The sequence below is a fragment of the Bidens hawaiensis genome, unplaced genomic scaffold (assembly GCF_021521415.1).
Source record: "Bidens hawaiensis isolate Kalapana, Puna unplaced genomic scaffold, B.hawaiensis_p1.1 tig00044201_1, whole genome shotgun sequence".
Classification (NCBI taxonomy): Eukaryota; Viridiplantae; Streptophyta; class Magnoliopsida; order Asterales; family Asteraceae; genus Bidens; species Bidens hawaiensis.
This window is the reverse complement of record NW_027505882.1, coordinates 49,571-69,995: the sequence shown is the minus strand read 5'-3', so window position 1 is coordinate 69,995 and position 20,425 is coordinate 49,571. Positions and strand designations below refer to the sequence as shown.

Below are 20,425 nucleotides of genomic sequence, written 5' to 3'. Positions count from 1 at the left end.
ATGCAAACCAGAATGGAGCATTGGCAATTTTTCCAATATTTGATCTTTGCTTATGATATGCAAATATTTTTCATTACTAACAGTCCTTGACTGAGTATCATATCCATTATGATATATGTTTCTGAAACTCAACAAATTTCTTGTTGATTTTGGGGAAAATAAAGCATTTTCTATTTTGAGCTTTGTACCATTTGGTAATGCTAAATTAGCTTTTCCCACTCCTTCTATCAAGTTTGTAGGACTTGATATTGTATTGATGATCCCTTTTGTTGGTTTCAGTTTATAAAAATATTTTTTAGATCTAAGTATAGTATGCGTGGCTCCACTATCCGCTATACATATATCTTCTTCATTTGTTTGATCTTGTTCCCCGGTGATTTTCATTTTAAATCTTGAAAAATATTAAGAAAAAATAATAAGTGTATAACGAAGACATATGATATTTTAATAAGAACTTTATTTAATTAAAACACAAGTAGTACATGAAAGAGGAACTACATAATTAAAGATAATGAGAACACACTTAATAATTGCATCTAATTATAGTAGTCAAGCGACTTTGTTTCAAAGTTCCACCTCAAAGTCTTCAACGCTCAGCTCAGCATTGATATTATTAAAGTTATCAACATGGTTCACTTCTTTCTCTTTTCCTTTTAGAGAGGTTTGGTACAGTTCACACAGATGTGGAGCTGTGCGACAAGCCTTTGCCCAGTGGTTTGTACTTCCACATCTAAAACATGAAGTGCCATTTTTTTCGGACCTACCAGCTTCATTCCATTTATTTTGGTGGTAGGAATTGGTATTGTGTGGGACATGATAATTATTGGCTCTCTGGTTACGACCACAGCCACGGCCACGGCCACGACCGTAAGAATTATTGTTCCATTTGAATGAAAGCTTACGATCATTAAAATGTCTTTTGTCAAAATGACCACGACCACGTCCACGGCCTCGTCCTCGACTTTGTTCCCATTTATGACCAGAATTTTTATGAGAACTTTTGTGAGCAACATGTGCTTCTGGTATTGCTAATGAACCCGTGGGACGAGATTGATGATTTTTTATCAATAATTCATTATTTTTCTCTGCTACAAGGAGCAATGCATTTAGATCAGAGTATCTCCTAAAATTCTTCAAACGATAATGTGTTTGCAAGTTTATGTTTGATGCATGAAACGTGGAGAAAGTTTTCTCTAACTTTTCTTCCTCTGTTACGGGATACCCACAAAATTCTAGCTTTGAGCAAATTCGGTATAAAGTAGAGGTGTAATCATTTACCCTCTTAAAATCTTGGAACCTAAGACTGTTCCATTCATCTCTAGAAGTAGGAAGTAAAACTTCCCTTAAATGACCAAATCTGCTTTTCAAATCTTCCCATATCATATATGGGTTATCATAATTAAAATACTCATGCTGTAGTAATTCATCAATATGTTTATGGATGAAAACATCAGTTCTTGCTTTATCCTGGTCAGAGCAATCATTGTATTCTTGGATTGTTTCTAACACATCCATAGATTTTAAATGTCTTTTGACATTTGCTGTCCAAGACATATAATTTCTCCAGAAATGTTGAGTGCAGGGAATTCGAGTTTTGCTATATTTGACATTTTGTTGCTAAACATAATAGAGAAAATAATAAGATAAATATTAGAATCCATATATATCAATCAACAATGAGATACAATACATTGGTAGAGCTATAAACATATAAAAGAAAAAGAAAATGCCGAAATCTTCAGATGGGAGATTAAAAATTAGAATGAGAAGTAGTATAAGCATTATAGTGACCAACAGCAAAACCGGGTGAATCATTTTGAAAACTTTATCTTGGATAAATTTAATAAGAAGAATGTTTGTTGTAAATGAAATGGGGTTAATAATTGGTTATTTATAGTGAAAATTTATAACCGTTTTACAACGGCTATATTACCGTTTTATAACGGTAACATTACCTTTTGTATGTGTGTGTGTGTATATACATATAATATTAATTATTTTAAAGTAAGATAATAAATAAGATAATAAATACAGTTTATTTTATAAAATATATAATTATTATGCATAATAATAAGAATAAAATTGTTAGTGTAAATAAATCTAACTTTTAAATGATATATTAGTGTGCATATAAAAATTAGAATGGTTATCAAATTTTAATAACAATGTTTATACACATTATTGTTATTACTTAGTATATGTATATGCATAGATATATTTTCAATGTACATAATTAAAGAAGTGTTTATGATGCTTATGTAGATACCTTTGTGTCTATTACCTTTCTTGATTAGGAAATAAGCGGCTCGTGCTGATAACGTGTTATAATATTAGCTCTAATTATAACAAGATTATTGAAATGATAATTGATCTTTATTATATCTAATAGACAAGAGAGTGAAGAGATATATATGAGTTGTTAGTTCTACTCGGATGATCTTTCATTTCTATCGTCGTAGTATTTATACTACACAAAAGGTAAATATACATGAGACAAACATGACTATTAAATATATCTTGAGTGTTCTTGTGGCCAAAGACTTTGACAAAATTGAAATGTGTCATACATAAATAGTGTCTGTGGTTCACAACAAAAAACATATTTTGAATTTTGAAAATAATAATGGTAGTCACTTTGGTTGACATCCTACCATTCACACCATATTTTTAAAAGAACATCCAAGATATTTTCCATTTAGGGGCATTCTAGTCACTCAACCTCTCCCCACCATCCTCCAATCCACACACGCACATCACCATCCCCAACACCGTTCAAAACCAGATAAACCTTAACCATTCCCGTCCCATGTTCCTGTCTTCCATTCCAAACCAAACATGAACCTAAGCCACCACTTCCCTCACCGCAAACTCTCCCTAATATTCTCCCTCCTAGCCCTCATCGCATGTGGCCTCCTCATCTTCTCCTTCCTCGACAACAACATTAACAACAACAACAACCTCGTATGCACCGGTACTAATTCCTTAAACAACTTCCAAACCAAAACCATCAATATTCCAATCCAACTCCAAGCAATCCTCCACTACGCCACCTCAAAAACCGTCCCACAACAATCTTTACCCGAGATTAACATCTCCTTCAACGTCTTAAACACATTCTCCCCTTGCAACTTCCTCGTCTTCGGTCTCGGCCACGACTCATTAATGTGGGTCACCTTTAACCCCAACGGCTTAACCCTGTTCCTCGAAGAAGACCCCAAATGGATCCAGACGGTTTTAAACACCGCACCGGGTTTAAAAGCGGTTCACGTAAAGTACCGTACGCAGCTTCAACAGGCCGACGAGTTGTTAGCCACGTACCAGGTTGAGCCGGCGTGTGGGGCGAGGAAGGCGTATGTCAGAGGGAACACGAGGTGTAGGTTAGCGTTGACGGGGTTGCCGGATGTGGTGTATGATAAGGAGTGGGATATGATAATGATTGATGCGCCGAAAGGGTATTATGCGGAGGCGCCATGTAGGATGGGTGCGATATATTCGGCTGTGGTCATGGCGAGGAAGAGGAAAGGATCCGGTGTGACGCATGTGTTTTTGCACGATGTGGATCGGAGGGTGGAGAAGATGTATGCGGAGGAGTTTTTGTGTAAGAAGTATTTGAAGGATGGGACCGGAAGGTTGTGGCATTTTGAGATACCGCCGGCCGGGAATGGTACGGATAGGTTTTGTTAGTTTTGATGTTGTTTGGATTATTTAGCTAGAGTTTGTATCTTATCTATGATAATCAGGAGTTATACTTTCGGATTATTTTTAAATTTTGTTTTATACTTGATCGGATAAAAAAACTTAGGGTATTTTATTTGGGGCGCCCTTGGCGATGCTTCAGCTTGAAGCTTTGGGTTGGAGATTTGGTTTAGTAAAAATTAAGTACAATTAGGCAATGTGTAATGGGCCCACTACACATAGACTTAACTTTACTAAATGATTGTGTATGTTTGATGGAGTCATGGAATCAGTAATTGTTTTAAGGTGATTTGTGTGTGGGGATTACACTATCGCCCACGATTTGGTTTATTTAGGTACTAATGACATGCTTCTTTTTATTGGTTGCGCGCTTTGAGTTGAGTGGGTTAATCATCAATTCATCATACACCCTTGGATACCCGTAATTAACAATAGTTATGGGTGATGACAACGGATTTAAGACCAAGCCAACAATACAAAATATTGTAACGAGTACAACTAAGGTTTTGTTTGCTGGCATTCCTGTTTTGGTGGGGTGGTAAGATGATTTGACTTGAAATATATAGAAGGTTAATGGTTTAATTCTCATAATATACAACATTTAGATGTTATAAAATAAAAGAAAAGAAAAACTAAAGGTGTTTGCTGAAATTTATTATGATAACAAAAAGGGAAAATTCCCAAAATAGGCGTTTATGAATACGTTTTTCAGGTTTTAGGTACCATTCTAAACAAATTCCCAAAATAGGTATTATAAAATAGTCGTGACGAATAGTTTATGATTGTCCACGAGTAGTTTGTATAACCAATTAAAATTTGCCACGTGTCTATAAACTAACCGTAACGACCAGTTTCACTAATAATCTACTCGTAAAAATTAGATAAGTTTAAAGCCTCGTAATCAATACCCACGAGTAAATAAGGTATCCTTTAGTCGCGACGAGCAGATTATAAAACCTTAAGAGTCGCGAGTAGTTTATCAAACTAACCATGAAGATGAGTTTGAATACCAAATGCATCGACCGGTTTGTTTATCAAAACACTAACCGGAAGGGTTAGTTTGTTTGGTCAACTAGTCGTTACGAGTAGATATTGGTCAACGATTACTTTACATCCATTATACGAGTATTTTATTGGTAATTAACTCGTCTCGATAAGTTTACCTAGTAAACATTACTCATACGATTAGTTCATATGTAGTTAACTCGTCCTGACTAGTTTACCTTGTTTATATTCCCGATACGAGTATTTTATTAGTAATTAACTCGGTCTGATAATTTTACCAGATTTACATTACCCATACGAGTAATTTATTGGTAGTTAACTCGTCCTGTCTAGTTTGCCTTGTTTACATTCCTATACGAGTAGTTAATTAGTAACTAACTCGTCTTGGCTAGTTTAACATAACAATCTACTCGTCTCCTTACTTTATAGTCTAAACTAGTCATTACAATGTTGTTTTAAAGTTCTTGGGTTTATATAAATGTCATGTTCTTGTTGTTTTGAACCCGCACATCAATGAGGAGGAAATTGATAATATTGTAGTTTGTTACGGAGGAAAGTGGGAAGAAACAAGAGGAGCTATTGAGTATGTTCCGTTTGATTGTGAACGACAAGGTGTTCCGTTTGTTTCTTCCCACTTTCCTCCGTAACAAACTACAATATTATCAATTTCCTCCTCATTGATGTGCGGGTTCAAAACAACAAGAACATGACATTTATATAAACCCAAGAACTTTAAAACAACATTGTAATGACTAGTTTAGACTATAAAGTAAGGAGACGAGTAGATTGTTATGTTAAACTAGCCAAGACGAGTTAGTTACTAATTAACTACTCGTATAGGAATGTAAACAAGGCAAACTAGACAGGACGAGTTAACTACCAATAAATTACTCGTATGGGTAATGTAAATCTGGTAAACTTATCAGAACGAGTTAATTACTTATAAAATACTCGTATCGGGAATAAAAACAAGATAAACTAGTCAGGACGAGTTAACTACATATGAACTAGCTACTCGTATGAGTAATGTTTACCAGGTAAACTTATCGAGACGAGTTAATTACCAATAAAATACTCGTATAATGGATGTAAAGTAATCATTGACCAATATCTACTCGTAACGACTAGTTGACCAAACAAACTAACCCTTCTGGTTAGTGTTTTGATAAACAAACCGGTTCGATGCATTTGGTATTCAAACTCATCGTCATGGTTAGTTTGATAAACTACTCGCGACTCTTAAGGTTTAATAATCTGCTCTTCGCGACTAAAGGATACCTTATTTACTCGTGGGCGTTGATTACGAGGCTTTAAACTTATTTAATCTTTACGAGTATATTATTAGTGAAACTGGTCGTTACGGTTAGTTTATAGACACGTGGCAAATTTTAATTGGTTATACAAACTACTCGTGGACAATCATAAACTATTCGTCACGACTAGTTTATTTTAGGAATTTGTTTAAAATGGCACATAAAACCTGAAAAACGTATTCATAAACGTCTATTTTAAGAATTTGTTTTAATAAAAACCAATCAGAATAGTGACGGGAGTCTTTATTAAAGATGGTGACTTATCTATTGATGATTAGTGCCTTAGCATTAAAACGTTATTTGATGTCAAATCCCACTTTAGTGCCAACACAGATTAAACGAATTTGGTCACATACATTATCAATTATTCAATTGTTTTTCTGAAAAGTTCGATCAAATTGCTACAAGTTCGATCAATTATTCAAATTGCTACAATTATTCAATATTTCTGGAAAATTCGATCAAATCGATATAATCAACACATAGATACAACATATTGATTATATCTTTAAAACATGAGTAAAACATAAACCCTAATATATTGATTTAATCATAAATAATAAATTAGACATCATGATCGAGAATTTGTAGAAATTGATATAATAGAGAAGGTTGATGATGCCATGATAATTCCTTATTCGATTCTTATTATAATGTCACTGATTGATGAAGATCTTGAATAAAAAGTTATTGGTGTTTGTTTTTAATTCTATGTATCAAATAGTTCACATATCTTATGAGCTCAATAAAGTTATTTAACTAATTATAAATATTTAAATGGTAATGAGGTCAAGGGCTTTTTTTAACAATGAGAAATTAGACACTCAACATCTCAACGTATCTCATTCTAATAATAGAAATAAAAGCATATATTATATAAAAGTAATGTGAAAACAAATCTTATATTTTCTCACACAAATAGAGGTTTGGTGTTTGTTTTTTATATTTCTAAGATAACTTATTTGCTAGAGATTTCCAAATCCATGGGAAGTAGTTGGAGTTCAAAGAGGTATTTGTACATTGCATTAAAACTTTTCTACAGTAAAGATAGAGATACAATCATTAGTGATACACAAACACCACTTGCCAAAAACTCTTTAAACCCATTCATATACATGTTTAGCCCTTGAATGCCTGAAACAACCATCATAAAAAAAGTCATTTAACTACACATGATCACATATATATGAACATATAAATATATAATCTATGAAAAGATTCATTCCACTTACAGCAAAGATGGTGGCGTGACCCGGGTCAGCAAGGTGAGCAAACAGGTTGTCAATGGGTCCGGTTCCAGTGTAAATGGCTTGGAACCATGCACCCATCACAGCCAACATAGCCAATCTTCCATTCTTGATCTCTTTTGTCCTCAACTCCTTGAGCTTTGCGGGTGAGCCGCTTCCCCAACCGAGTGGGTCGAACCATAGTCCACCTGGGTAGCCCACATCGGTCCCGGTTAGCTTGTTGTTGGGGAAGATAGGGTCGGTGTTCACGGACCCAGGTTTGAGGATATCAGCCCATCTTCTGCCTTCGGCCCATCCGATGAAAATAAGCTCAACGATGAAGAGTGTGGTTTTGTCAGTGAAGTATTCTTGTTCACCAGCAGTGTACCATGATGGTGTGTTTAAGATTCCAATTTTTGTTAGGAACTCTGGGATGAAAATCCCGGCTGCACCTAACATTGCCCATCTGCAGTGTACGAGTTCTGCTTGTACGTTCCATCTTAAGGTCTCAGGATCGGATCCTATCATTCACAAATACCTTCGTGTTAGTTAATAAACATCGAAAATAGGACAAATTCTCACTGGACTCATCAATACCCTGCTAACTAACGAGATCATATAAATTACACTTTGTGTTGGATGCCTGGATAGATGACCTCCAAGGGGTTATCGCTAAAAAGAAGTGGAAGCAAGATTCAAAGTGTCAAAACACCTCAATGGAGGAATCAAATGCTAACGACTACACCACCCCTTAAAAATGTACTTTTTGAAATTGATTATGAATGTAATTTGCCAACTAAAGGGTGAGGCTAAAGACACGCCACTCTCAAATTTCTACATTGGTGTGCCTGACATCATATCTGACATATCATACTGGCCATATGATGTCATACAAGTCGTATGACTTTTACAAAACCGTAGATTAATCACATATGTAACATCACAGGGACTGGTTTCAGTAAAACAAACTTTTATATCATATACCCCGTATGACTTCTAACACAACACACCAATGTCAGTCACTAGTTTATGTAAAGTTATGTGAGCTTGCATAACACCACAAGCCCATATCAGCATTTTCTTCATATATATCATGCGGGCCACACAGGATCATACGACCCGCATGATCTGACGAAAAAAAACATAGGGCCCATATGAGTTGTCGGTGGTGTATGAATACTAAATGGTATATATACATATAAGTGATCAAGTGGAGTGCCTATAGCTTTGTCCCTACTAAATATAGTGTAATCTATGTCAAACATTTCCTTTGACAAACATGCTAACATGGTTCTTAATAGGTGCAGTCTATTCGTGTTCGTGAAAATTAAGAAACCGAAACTATTATGCTTACCTAGGCCAAGAGGATCAAAACCAAAGTCTCCAGGTAGGCTGCAAAGTATCAAAACCAAACGTTAGAAATCTAAGATCACCAAATATTTATCGATCTTCTTTTTACGCAAGTTATATAACTAAACCGAACCTGCCATCGAGCCATTCTGGTGGGGTGCTTCCAGGGAACCAAATGGGTCTATCGGGGTCAGCCGCAACACACACGGTCCCAAACGATCGTGAACCGGATGGCGCACCCGCCTTGCTAACTCTCAGTTTCTTCCCACTAAGAAAAGATACCTTTGTTGATCCAACAATAGTTCCACTCTTCTGTGAACTGTTTTATATATTGGTTGATACATGCATGCATTAGTAATTTAGTACTCTATGAATAAGCCACATTGCAAAGTAGGGAATTACCTTGGAGAAGCGAAAGCGACAGGCGCAATGGCGGAAGAAGCACAAGCAGTGGAAGCCATTGCTGTTAAGTTAATATTTTGGGTTCAAGAATTGGTGATGAATAATGTGATGAAGAATATGGTTGGTGTTAAAGGCATAATGGGCTTATCTACAAGGATAGGAGTAGAAGAAATATGGATGTGATTGGTTGTTTGGGTTGTCATGTGGGCCTTAGCAGAATCTTATTGGGCTGATGTGGCATCCAGTAATCTCACACTAGTGATTCATGTTGTAACCTGTTTGTGGCTACGAATTCTTGAGGGCAATATTGACTTTTACCCAACAAATGGAAGTGTTACTAAGGTGCTGTTTGTTTTTGCAGACATAAACTGTCTGCAAGCTGATTTCATCTGTTTTCATATCTGCAACTGAAGATGTGGTCTGAAGATCTGCAAGCTGAAAATATAAGACTGTTTGTTTTTATAAGCTGATACTGTCTGCATAAACTGAAAATATGTAACTGTCAAACTTATCTCACAAGATAGCACCATCCTACATATTTTGATTTCATAGTATCAAAAGCATTTCTAATTTGCTTTTGAGTCAAATCCATGTGAAATTGTTCCTTGAGTTTCTTCCCTACTATAACCCAAGACTCCCTGCACAAGCTTTGTCCATTTCTACCTATCCTCCCTATTTCTTCAAGACATGTTTCTAATAAGCATTTAACAGCCTCATCCGTCCATTGTTGTCGACCATCATTAGTTTCCATCTAGAATTAAATCACACATAACATACAAGACAAACTGCTCTAATAAACAACACAAAACAGCTCAAAAAACTGCACAAAACATGCAGCAAAACTGCTCTAATAAACAGCACAAAATAGCTCAAAAAACAACATAACAAACTTGCCTGAACAAAAGCAATCGAATAAATAAAAATCCAACAAACAAATATGAATCAACAGATGCTAGTTTCGTATTTGAACCTAAACCCGACCCCCCTTGTTTGATTTTGATGGTGTTGCGTGTGTGTTTAGGGTTTTTCAATTGTGCGCCACAAAACCACACTATACATATACATAGCCCTGATTATCTCTCAGTTTAGGGTTTTGTTTTTCAATCAACACCATGGGAGGGGCTGGTCGGAGGAGAAGAGGGAGGTACCTGGTCGGAGGAGAAGAGGGAGGTCACCGGAAAAATGATCGGAGGAGGAGGAGGAGGAGGAGCGCCGTCTGATGTTGTGTGCGTATAAGAGGGAGTAGGGTTTTGTGAAGATGTTATAAGAATGAGATCATGTCTTATTTTTGAAAAGGAAATAAGATGTGTTCAGATCTGTTTAAAAAAAAAAAACAAACAGTCTTCAAGGGTGACGTCTGCGCGCCTGCAGACATAAGCTCCCTTGAAGATGTTTGAAGAAAAAACAAACACCCCCTAACACGGTATTGTTTTCTTGACAAGGAATCGGATCCTTAGTAGGTTCGGTTTAGAAGGGTTAGACCGGTTTACTTTTTATAGTGTCATTCGGTTGTTGAGTCCAATTTGACTAGTAACTGGTGACAGAGGTTAATTCCAGTGTTTTAAAAATCGGTACGTACTACCCGATTGAATTAGTTATACCGGATTTTGATAAAACAACCGATATTTAGAGCTTGATATTTTTGGACGGTTTGTTAGAATATCATACCGTCAGTATTTTTAAAATTAAACACAGAAGATTCATGACTTTTATTAATGACTTTTAACATAGCTATTAAATTTGAAACGAGTAAACACAGTAAACGACGATTCGTTAATCAACCAAATTTATATCCTACAAATGCAAGGTTGGTTTCTTTACATTTTTTGTAATTGATTAACTTCGTTTACAAAATACAAACTTCCTATTTGACTTGATCATTGTTCATGTGTGATATTTCGTTATTTGTGATGTTTATTAATGTGCTTTTGGGTTATTTTGGAGCCGAAGTTGTATTTATATGGAATTATAAGGTAAACTATTCACCCGGTTGAACCACCGTACATCCCGATTCAACCGGTTGTACCATTTTTAAACCAAATCTGGTACGAGTAAAAAACCAGTTTTTAAAACCTTGGTTAATTCAATAACCCGTCAGATAATGAAAGAATTACAAAACTGCTTATTCATTTTAAGAGACATATTTTGAATTATTTATTTAGGTTAGTTATTAATATATATATATATTAAAAAGGAGAATGGATCCTCCTCACTATGTTACTATTCATTTTACTATTAAATATTTTAATATTTTACTAATTATTATAACTTCTAAATCACTATTCATAATTTCATAAATAAAAATAATGGTTTTTAATTTTTTTATTTTATTTTTTTTCAACTAATTAAAATATATAACAAACTATATGTTTAAACACTAAACTTGAGCAAATGTCGGTTTTACATATTTATTTGCGGTTAAACGATTTTCTTATACTTTGCTTTCATATTTTTTTTATAGTCTGTCTTTACAATGACCGAAACTTCTTTCATGATTTAAAAATATCACATCATCGCACTGTTTTATATCTGCATTTCAACGTTTGATACCCCGTCTTTAAAATAATTTTTTTGCCTTGCTATTATATGTTTATGAATTTGTATTGGTACCGTCGATACTAACCGAATTTGTGTTGGTTCGCAGCTATAATGTGCCGGTTTTTTTGGTTCTACATATGATAATTTGTTGTATTTTGGCATTGACGAGTTTATTTCTTTTGTTTAGTTTCAATGTCGTAACTTGATACAGACTGACTTCGCGTCGACTTGCAACAAGTGTTTAACGTCTTTACTTATGTTATTTTGTTCATTTAACGGTCCCGTCGCGAAGCGCGGGTCGTAAATTCTAGTTTAATCAGAAAATAACAAATAACTGGTTGTTATCTCACGTATTACAGGAATTGTTTTACATTATTCGTTTATAATGTTTATATATTTTTTGGATTTTAATTTTATTTTTTGTAACGAAATTAATAATATACTTAGGGTTTGATAATGAAAGAGTTTAAAAAATAATAGGGATATTGGTTTTAAATACTCCCAACTTTGACTCATTGGTAGATAGCACTCCCAACTTACGAATTGTTTCTCAACACTCCCAACTTTTAACATGTTTCTTTTAGCACTCTCGGAGTAACGAGACACTAACTTCATTAGTGTTCAGGGTAGAAAATGTCATTTTCAAAGTTCAAGGGACAAAATCAAAATATTGTTTATTTTATATTCCATCATCCCTCTCCACCCAACCACCACCCCTCTTTCCTGCCGACAACCACCAGCCACCACTGCCATTGACAGGCATCATTCCCTTTAAAAGCAACTCATCAACTTTTTTTTTAAATAAGGTTCCATCTAACTGTTGCACATATGACATATATGTTTTATAAATATTTATTCCTATTCACGAAAATGAAATTGAAGAAATTGAGGAGGAATGGAAATTTGAAAACTCATAATCAAAATAAAGATAAAACCCATGAAAGTAGTCATACTTAAGTAAAGGGGAATGGAAAATTGAAAGAATTGGGTGTGTTTGGGGTTGAATTTTGGAGAAATTGGTAAGTGGGTAATGATAATGACTGTGTAAGAATGAAGACTGAAGACTGAAGAAGTGAAGTGAATGACTGGTGGTTGTTTGTGGTTTTTTTACCGACTCAAATTCAAATACTAAAGAAGAGGGGTGATTGATGGCTGTCAGGTGGTGGTGGCTGGTGGCTGTTAGTAGCGGTGTTGGTTGGTGGTTGTCGGCATGGAAGAAGGAAGATGGCTAGTGGTTGGGTGGAGAGGGATGAAGAAATATAAAAAAAACAAAATTTTGATTTTGTCCCTTGAACTTTGAAATATGACTTTTTTTACCCCAAACACTAACGAAGTTAGTAGCTCGTTACTCCGGGAGTGCCAGAAGAAAATATGTTAAAAGTTGGAAGTGTTAGAGAACAATTCGTAAGTTAGGAGTGCTATCTACTAATGGGTCAAAGTTGTGTGTGTGAATAATGTTAAGGGAGAATAGTAATTAATTCGATAAGTTCAAGGAGGATATACGTTCAGTAAAATTAGCAGGGGGTTACGTTTAGGAACAACAAATCAAAATTATAAAAATACCTTGTAAAGTTATGCGCAGTGGGCAGGAACACCCCCCCCCCCCCCCCCCGACGACAAAAGGGGCTACAAGGGCAGGGGCGAGGAGTTTCTGTCGCCGGTGTGGGTTTGGGATTTAATAATATTATATTAGTATGTGTGATATGTATATATACTGGGTTGCAACACCATTACACTCCTAAAACAAAAACCTTCTATTTGCTGACTAGGCACCACATAGCTAAAAACGCCTCTCTACTACACATAGCCTAAGAAATTCAAAGTTTGTTAACGAACTTTGAATTTTAGCAATCTATAATAGTAAGCATTAAATTCTAATGAAAATTACAATCTTATGTCAAATGATATTGCATTCATGTTTCAAGTATAAATAGAAGGTAAAATGAGTTATGTTTTGTAAGTCCCGAATCTGGATCACTATAATATGATATCAACCCAAACACGATGTTAGTGCGGAATCCTATCAACGTGATGATTCAAGAACGATATATAAGAACAATATAAATATAATGAACATGATAATACTCCAAATGCACACAATTATATTAACAAATCGTCTGGTACATGAGTTTGCTTTCTAATGGTGGCTACTACGGATTTAATCTTGTGTAAATGTGAAAAACCAACGAACTCGCCCCCAAAACCCTATACAACATGCCCATCGAGATCCATAATGGATCTCGGTTTACATACATAGCCCAAGCCCAACCGAAATCCATAGGGATTTCGGGATTTCGGTACTACATCATCATAACCATAATGCAATTCTTCAACTCGTCTTCGTTTATGTCACTTTAGTCTTGATCATGTCATGGCCTTTTGATATACGTCAGTCTAACCAAATTATGGCCCAACAATCTCCCCCTTAGACTGATGCTTTCAAAACCTTCGGAATCTTTACTTGAACATGATCAACAACTTCAGCATCTGCATCCAATACTCTACCATCTCCCCCTTTTTGATAGCATCATCCAATTTGAATCTCAGATACTTCATATGCTTCCGTTGCAAGAAATCAGTCTTGAAAAAACAATCAACTTTGATAGAAAGATCAACCAAAATATTTTTGAAAACAATTAAATAAAACAAAACAAGGCATACATATTTTTGTAATTTTTATTTTATTTTTTTTTTAATTTTCTTGAAAAGACTTGAAATGAGATCATACCAGCTAAACCAACTATAACACAATAACCGATATCAGATTTCATTAGCTGAAAACTTCAAAACGATTTCTTAACACATTTGTTTCGACAAGAGTAATCAATAAGTAAAAACAAAATAAATGAAATAAAATAAAACCAAAAACAACAAATAAAACAAATTTAATCACCCGGTCTTCTTGTAATTTAGAAAAAATTTGGGATCAAGTTTCAGTTTTGATAAAAACTGCCGCCTTTATGAAAAGATCCGAACATGGAGTCATATTGTTTAAGGTGTTTTCACAAAAATTCATGTTCAGCGTTATTATGACATAAATAAATAGGTTGATAGCAAGTATAACGAACTTAGCATGATTTTCACTGCATCAGTGATATGAATTAGGTTCAGTTCGGCATAAATCTTAGATGGACATCACTCATGGACTTGTGATGTGTCCTATCTCTTCTCAAAGCGTATTTGGTTTTCCCCAGATCACCCTCCAACCCCTATTTCTTGATCAAAAGATTTTTGTAGCTAATTAAACAGAATTTTAAGCTTTAAGGTTGAACGTTGGACTTACAAGCCATCCGGACTTACATGGCTTTCATTCGAGACATGACATGACTTAATTTTATGCCCCCATCTATGTAGTTCTAGTTTGACCCTTTAAGCTTTTAAAACATGAAATTTTAATAACACAATAATCAATTATTTATTTTTGATATTTTTTTAACATAATAACACAATATATTTTGTGATAAGACACTAACGGGCTCGTGTATGACTGGGTAATTGCTTTTCTGCCTATCCTTCGGAGAGATGTATATGGAGACATGCACATTTCTTCAAAATGACTCTCCACAGTAAGTTATCACTTCAACTTTTACGCGTCATGGAAAGCTACCATACAAATCAATGACTGTTTTAGAGCCTTTTAAGCTTAATAACTTCACCCGCTAGGCACACATAAACAATTTCTCTATCACTTTCCAAAGGTTGGATCAATTTTCATTTGAAAATATTTTGAAGCTTCTAAAAAGCTGTTAACTGAATAATCATATCACTTCCCAAGGAGTTACTTAAGACACACGTGTTAAGAATTTAGTCACCCCGGTCACTTTAAACTTTCAGGTAAATGACTATCCTGTATGACCACGAGTGGTTAACCGGACCAAATATGTATGAAGATACATGTCCTTCCAGTTCAGAGTTACCAACATAGTTTTAAGTGAAAGAGTACAAAACACAAAACACATCATAATCGCCCCGGGTGCTTTCAGCCTTTAAGTAAATGACTATCCTGTGAATCTACGAGTAGAACACCAGACCAACCATATACAAGTATATCCCCTTCAAACTTGAGCAAACGACATAATTTTAAGCGAGAATGAATCTTTGAAAAGCAAATTTTTTAATGTTTTTTTAATAATAAAACAACGCACACACACTATTTTTTTTGAATTTTTTTAATAATAAAAACAACGCACATACATTATTTTTTTAAAAAAAAATTCTCCCCCTAAATTTGTGCAAATTTATAAAATATGTACAAATTTATTCTCAAAAAGACTCAATCGTCGAAACATAGCATTTAAAAATAATATGTGATGAAGTGTGATAGTCAGCCAACTGATGTACTATCATTTCTCATGTACGTTCAAGTCATTTTCTCATTTTTGGGAAATAAAACACACTATACTTGAAAAACTATACGTGAACATATTTTTTTCATTATTAAAAATTAAAACTCTTTTTGACTGATCAATCTTTCATACCAAAGTGATACGGTTACCTTTTATCTCCAAGACATCATTTTCCCATTTGTGAGAATCTCCCCCCTAGGAATAAGCTTGTTTTGAGATTCTGCATCATTGCGAGTTGAATGTCTAGAACAAACCTTTTAATATGCAATGTATTCTCTGATTTGTTCCTACACACTTAGAGAGCAGATTAAAAACGTTTTATCACCCTAAAATCCCGTCCAGACAACAAATAATCCATTTCATGGTTTAAAGATTTAAAAACAATGGATATTTGCCCTGTCATGTGCCTGGAACAACCCATTTAATAAATAATGAATTTGTGGTTATTCCTACATGCATAGCGGGATCAGTTGGACCTAGGAACCCAAGTCATAAATGTCTTGGGGTTCCCTTGAGTATTATGTGACCTCTTGGCAACCCATATCTTTCCCATCTTTAACATAATCGTTTGTTAATACAGATTCTGTTTGCTGAGTTTTAAGTTTCCAAGTCCGTCTTGGTTTAGTGAAATTTGAAAGAACAGACTTTGGAGTGGAGAAATTCGAATTCGAATTCTTAGAACTCTCAACACTCTTTGACTTCTAAAAATTTATTTTTCTTTTAACAGTTTCTAAATCATATGAGTGCAAACCTGTCATATTAACTTTGAATCCTTGAGTATATGTGATCCGTTGTACAGATACTCGTGGTTTTGTAAAATAAGAATTTTGTTTAACCACTGGATTCGGTTGAAACCTATTACCTTTAACCTGAGGAGCTTGTCTATTAACAGGACGGTAGTGACACTCCTTTGCCAAATGCCCACCTTTCCCCGCAGACGAAACACGCCTTCATCCTTCCTCTAATGTCAACGGAAGCACTTGCCTCATGTTGGAATTCCTTCTTAGGAAAGGTTTTTCCATTCTTCTTGCCCCTTGGTGCAGCCTTCTGATTTTGCTTGTAATAGGGAACATACAGACGATGAACACAATTTCTGGCTATATGTCCTGGCGTATCACAGTGGTAACATGTTTGTCTCTTAATATAAGTAGCACCCAATGATTTATCAACACATGGAGATCCTGATGATCTATGAGGACGAGACTGTCCTTGTTGTGCTGATTTCTTATGTGCCTTCCCTTTATTGCCAAGAATCTCTGTGTTATTATTAGTATTTTGTGTTATGGGGTCATCTGAGTTTGATGACACGTTAGAATAAGATTCATTTTCACTAGCATGAACCTCTTTACTATCAGAAGCAACATCATTTACTATATCTGCGCATGAAATAGAAGCATCAAAATTGTTCACACATTTAAAAACAAGGTTATATTCCTCTAGGGATCCTGATCCAACAATTTCATATTGAACCTGTTTACCATACTTCATGTCTTTTACCTTTTCTTCCTGCTCTTTGGTATGAAGAAGACTAGTATAGTTGTCATTGTATGGTGGGGGTACTTGACTATATCATATACCCTCACCTTCGTTTTATTTCCACCATAATTGATTTTCTATCATTGAATTGACTACTTTATTGGAACCCTCGAATTTTTTGAAGTCTAGTTCAGCCCTTTCAAATTTACTATTTAGATTCAGAATTTCTAACTTGGAGGCTTCCAGTTTAGCAGTTAGTTCAGCGATTTCCTGTTTTGCATCAAGGTGGTGACAACATTTTATACTGAAGTCAGATTTAAGCTTAGAGATATCCTTTTTCTGTGCTTCTATTTTATCTAGGAAAGCTTTTTCATTTTTCTTAAGTTTAAAGTTATCAGATTTTATCCTTTCCATGTCTCTAATCAAGTTATCATTGTGGAGCTTGTATAATTCTATCTTATCAATACAATCTTGAGAATATGGTTGAAAACTTACCTCTGGTGAACTCTGAAATACTACTTGTGAGGGAGCAGACTGATTAAAAGTACTTCTAAACATTGAGATGAGTTGTGGAGAATCCATTAAGTAATTAAAGGAATTAATATGATTTTCCCGCCAAATTTTTCAAAAAAAATATGATCGCCAAAATTCTCAAGAAAGATGTCCCACTCAAAAGAAGCGTCTAGGAAAAATTTTGTTCAAGACATTTTCCCGCAAAAAATTCACCGAAATTCACCCAAAAAAATTGTTTTCGCCAAAATTTTCAAAAATGAATTTTTACTTATAAGGAGTATTCTGGAAAAATTTCGTTCAAGAAAAATTTTCCCGCCAAATAACTCTATATACCGAGAACTTGTCTTGACCGAAAACAACAAGTATTGACCGAGAACTATGAACTTTGACCGAGAACATGCGTTGACCAAAAACGAGAGTTGACCGAGAACCCAAAACTTTGGTCGAGAACAAACATGACTGAGAAAAAGGTTGACCGAGAGCTACTTATTCTTGACCGAGAACAATCAAACTTGGCCGAAAACAAATGAAATCCACCGAAAATAGTGTAATAATAGCCGAGAACCCTTAATTTACCCCGAAATAAAACAAAATTTTCTTGAGAACAAGGTTGACTATTTTAGATTGGCAACTAACTGAATCCCTTGAATTATGGGATTCAAATACTTTCCAAATCAACCAAATCTATAGCCAAAAATAGGGCTTCGTCTTCTCCGATTAAGAACTCTCTAGAAAACAAAAAAGCCACCAAACCCTTAGATCTTGAATCCGTTGATATCACAATAACGAGCCTGAATAGGTCTAAGACTCTGATACCAATTGTAAGTCACGAATCTGGATCACTACAGTATGATATCAATTTAAACACGATGTTAGCGCAGAATCCTAACAACGTGATGATTCAAGAACGATATATAAGAACAATATAAATATAATGTTGGAACCCGGAAACAATCACTATAACTATAACAGATCTCGGATCTGTGTGTATTTGATTAATCCTTAACTCGGATCTAGCTCATAATTACGTTTGAATATATGTTATATGTGTATATATTATCAGTATTAGTAGTTGCATATGTGAATAATATTAAGATGAAGATTGAGAGAGATTCGGACAGCGTATCGTTAATTAATTCTCAAAACTTAAATAACTCGTGAACAGTGTTCACGTATATATAGAAGACGGACCTATTTCGTTAACATCCCCTAACGAACTAGAGTCCGCTTCGTTACATACATTACAAAGTAAATAACTTAACGAATCACCCCCTAATTCGTTAAACATCCTTAATGAATCAGGGGAACTTAACTTAAGTCTTAGTTCACTAAACAACCTAAGCGAACTAGACGTTACATAATGAACTAACTAGATAAATAATTGTTTATTACATTAAAAAAAACGACAAATACTTTAACGATAAATACAACGACTCAAGACGCAAAACCGTGCACTAACAGACACCCCTTCGTCTTGAGCTCTTTGTCTTTGTCTTCACTTGAAACGCTTGGACTGCCAGTCTATGCAACTATGAATTCCATTTTCATGACAAACACGCACAACACGCTGGAATTGCATAGCCAGGTCATAGTCTTCATCGCGCTCAAACAGAATCTTGTTTTTGTGCAGCACGTCATTGTCGGTCTCCGATAAATTAACCAACCACATCGGGTCGATTATCTTGATAAGCTCAGTCTTCAATCCTTTACCAAGCACAATGATGGCCTCGCCAGTACGATTGTCGTAGTACCAGCGGTCAAACGAGAGATGCATGTGTTGGTGCATCGTCTTCACCGGCACCCGCTTCATCGTCTTTGGCGGCTTTACCTTAAGAACGAGTTTCCTCCAGCCAGTCCTCGGATCAATCTCCTCAATACGTTTACGTCTCGGGACCTGGGGCTTGAAGAACTTGAAACCATGATTAACCTCGAACCAGTAAGTGTTGATGAAACCACTCAGCTGTCCGGTAGCCACCACGATTGATAAATGGACGACTCGCAAGGGTACGAACATCACAACGCGGTAGTGTAAGGACATCCATTGTCGTTTCGTAGTACCGTATCCCCTTTTCCCATTTAACTATACATACCTTAAGCTCGGAATCGTATAGCCATGAGACGATATCACCATGTGCCTTGGATACAGTCTTGAAGGTGGTCACTTGGTTGGATTTAACCCAAGCTGCAGCTACATCTTTTCGTTCCTGATCAACATACCGATACGCCTTGATAATCTTACCCGCCGCGTTGTAACTGAACCACTTAGCAATATCGGCATCGGTTGGATTTTCAATCGAGCTGAACCGAGTGTCCACAACCTTCTTACCCTTTGACGTCTTTTCCAAATCATCTTCAGTAGCTTTAACCGTCTGTTCTTCGAACACTGGAGCACCTTGATCAACATTTGTGTGTTGAAACAAGTCAGGGTACTCCTCAGCAGTGACATCTTCCATCTCAACATCCTCGTCTTCATAAACAAAATCCGTATTCATTTGAATAGACGGATCATCGGTTATACCTTCCTCATTCACCACCTCAATGTCAGGCTCAGTTTCTAACA

At 35.4% G+C, this 20,425-nt stretch overlaps 1 protein-coding gene and 1 pseudogene across 1 annotated transcript; one reads left to right on the top strand and one right to left on the bottom strand.

Moving 5' to 3' along the window:
• Positions 1-2,677: 2,677 nt before the first annotated feature.
• Positions 2,678-3,759, top strand: LOC143615761 (arabinogalactan O-methyltransferase 1 pseudogene; annotated as a pseudogene).
• A 3,249-nt stretch (positions 3,760-7,008) lies between these two features.
• On the bottom strand, positions 7,009-9,153 carry LOC143615762 (chlorophyll a-b binding protein, chloroplastic-like). The gene is made up of 5 exons (XM_077088805.1): positions 8,993-9,153; positions 8,724-8,909; positions 8,595-8,632; positions 7,247-7,761; positions 7,009-7,148 (listed from the first exon to the last, which is right to left on the bottom strand). Exons 1-5 carry the CDS (start codon positions 9,049-9,051, stop codon positions 7,134-7,136), a joined length of 813 nt encoding a protein of 270 aa, XP_076944920.1. The 5' UTR covers positions 9,052-9,153; the 3' UTR covers positions 7,009-7,133.
• Between the last annotated feature and the right edge of the window lie 11,272 nt (positions 9,154-20,425).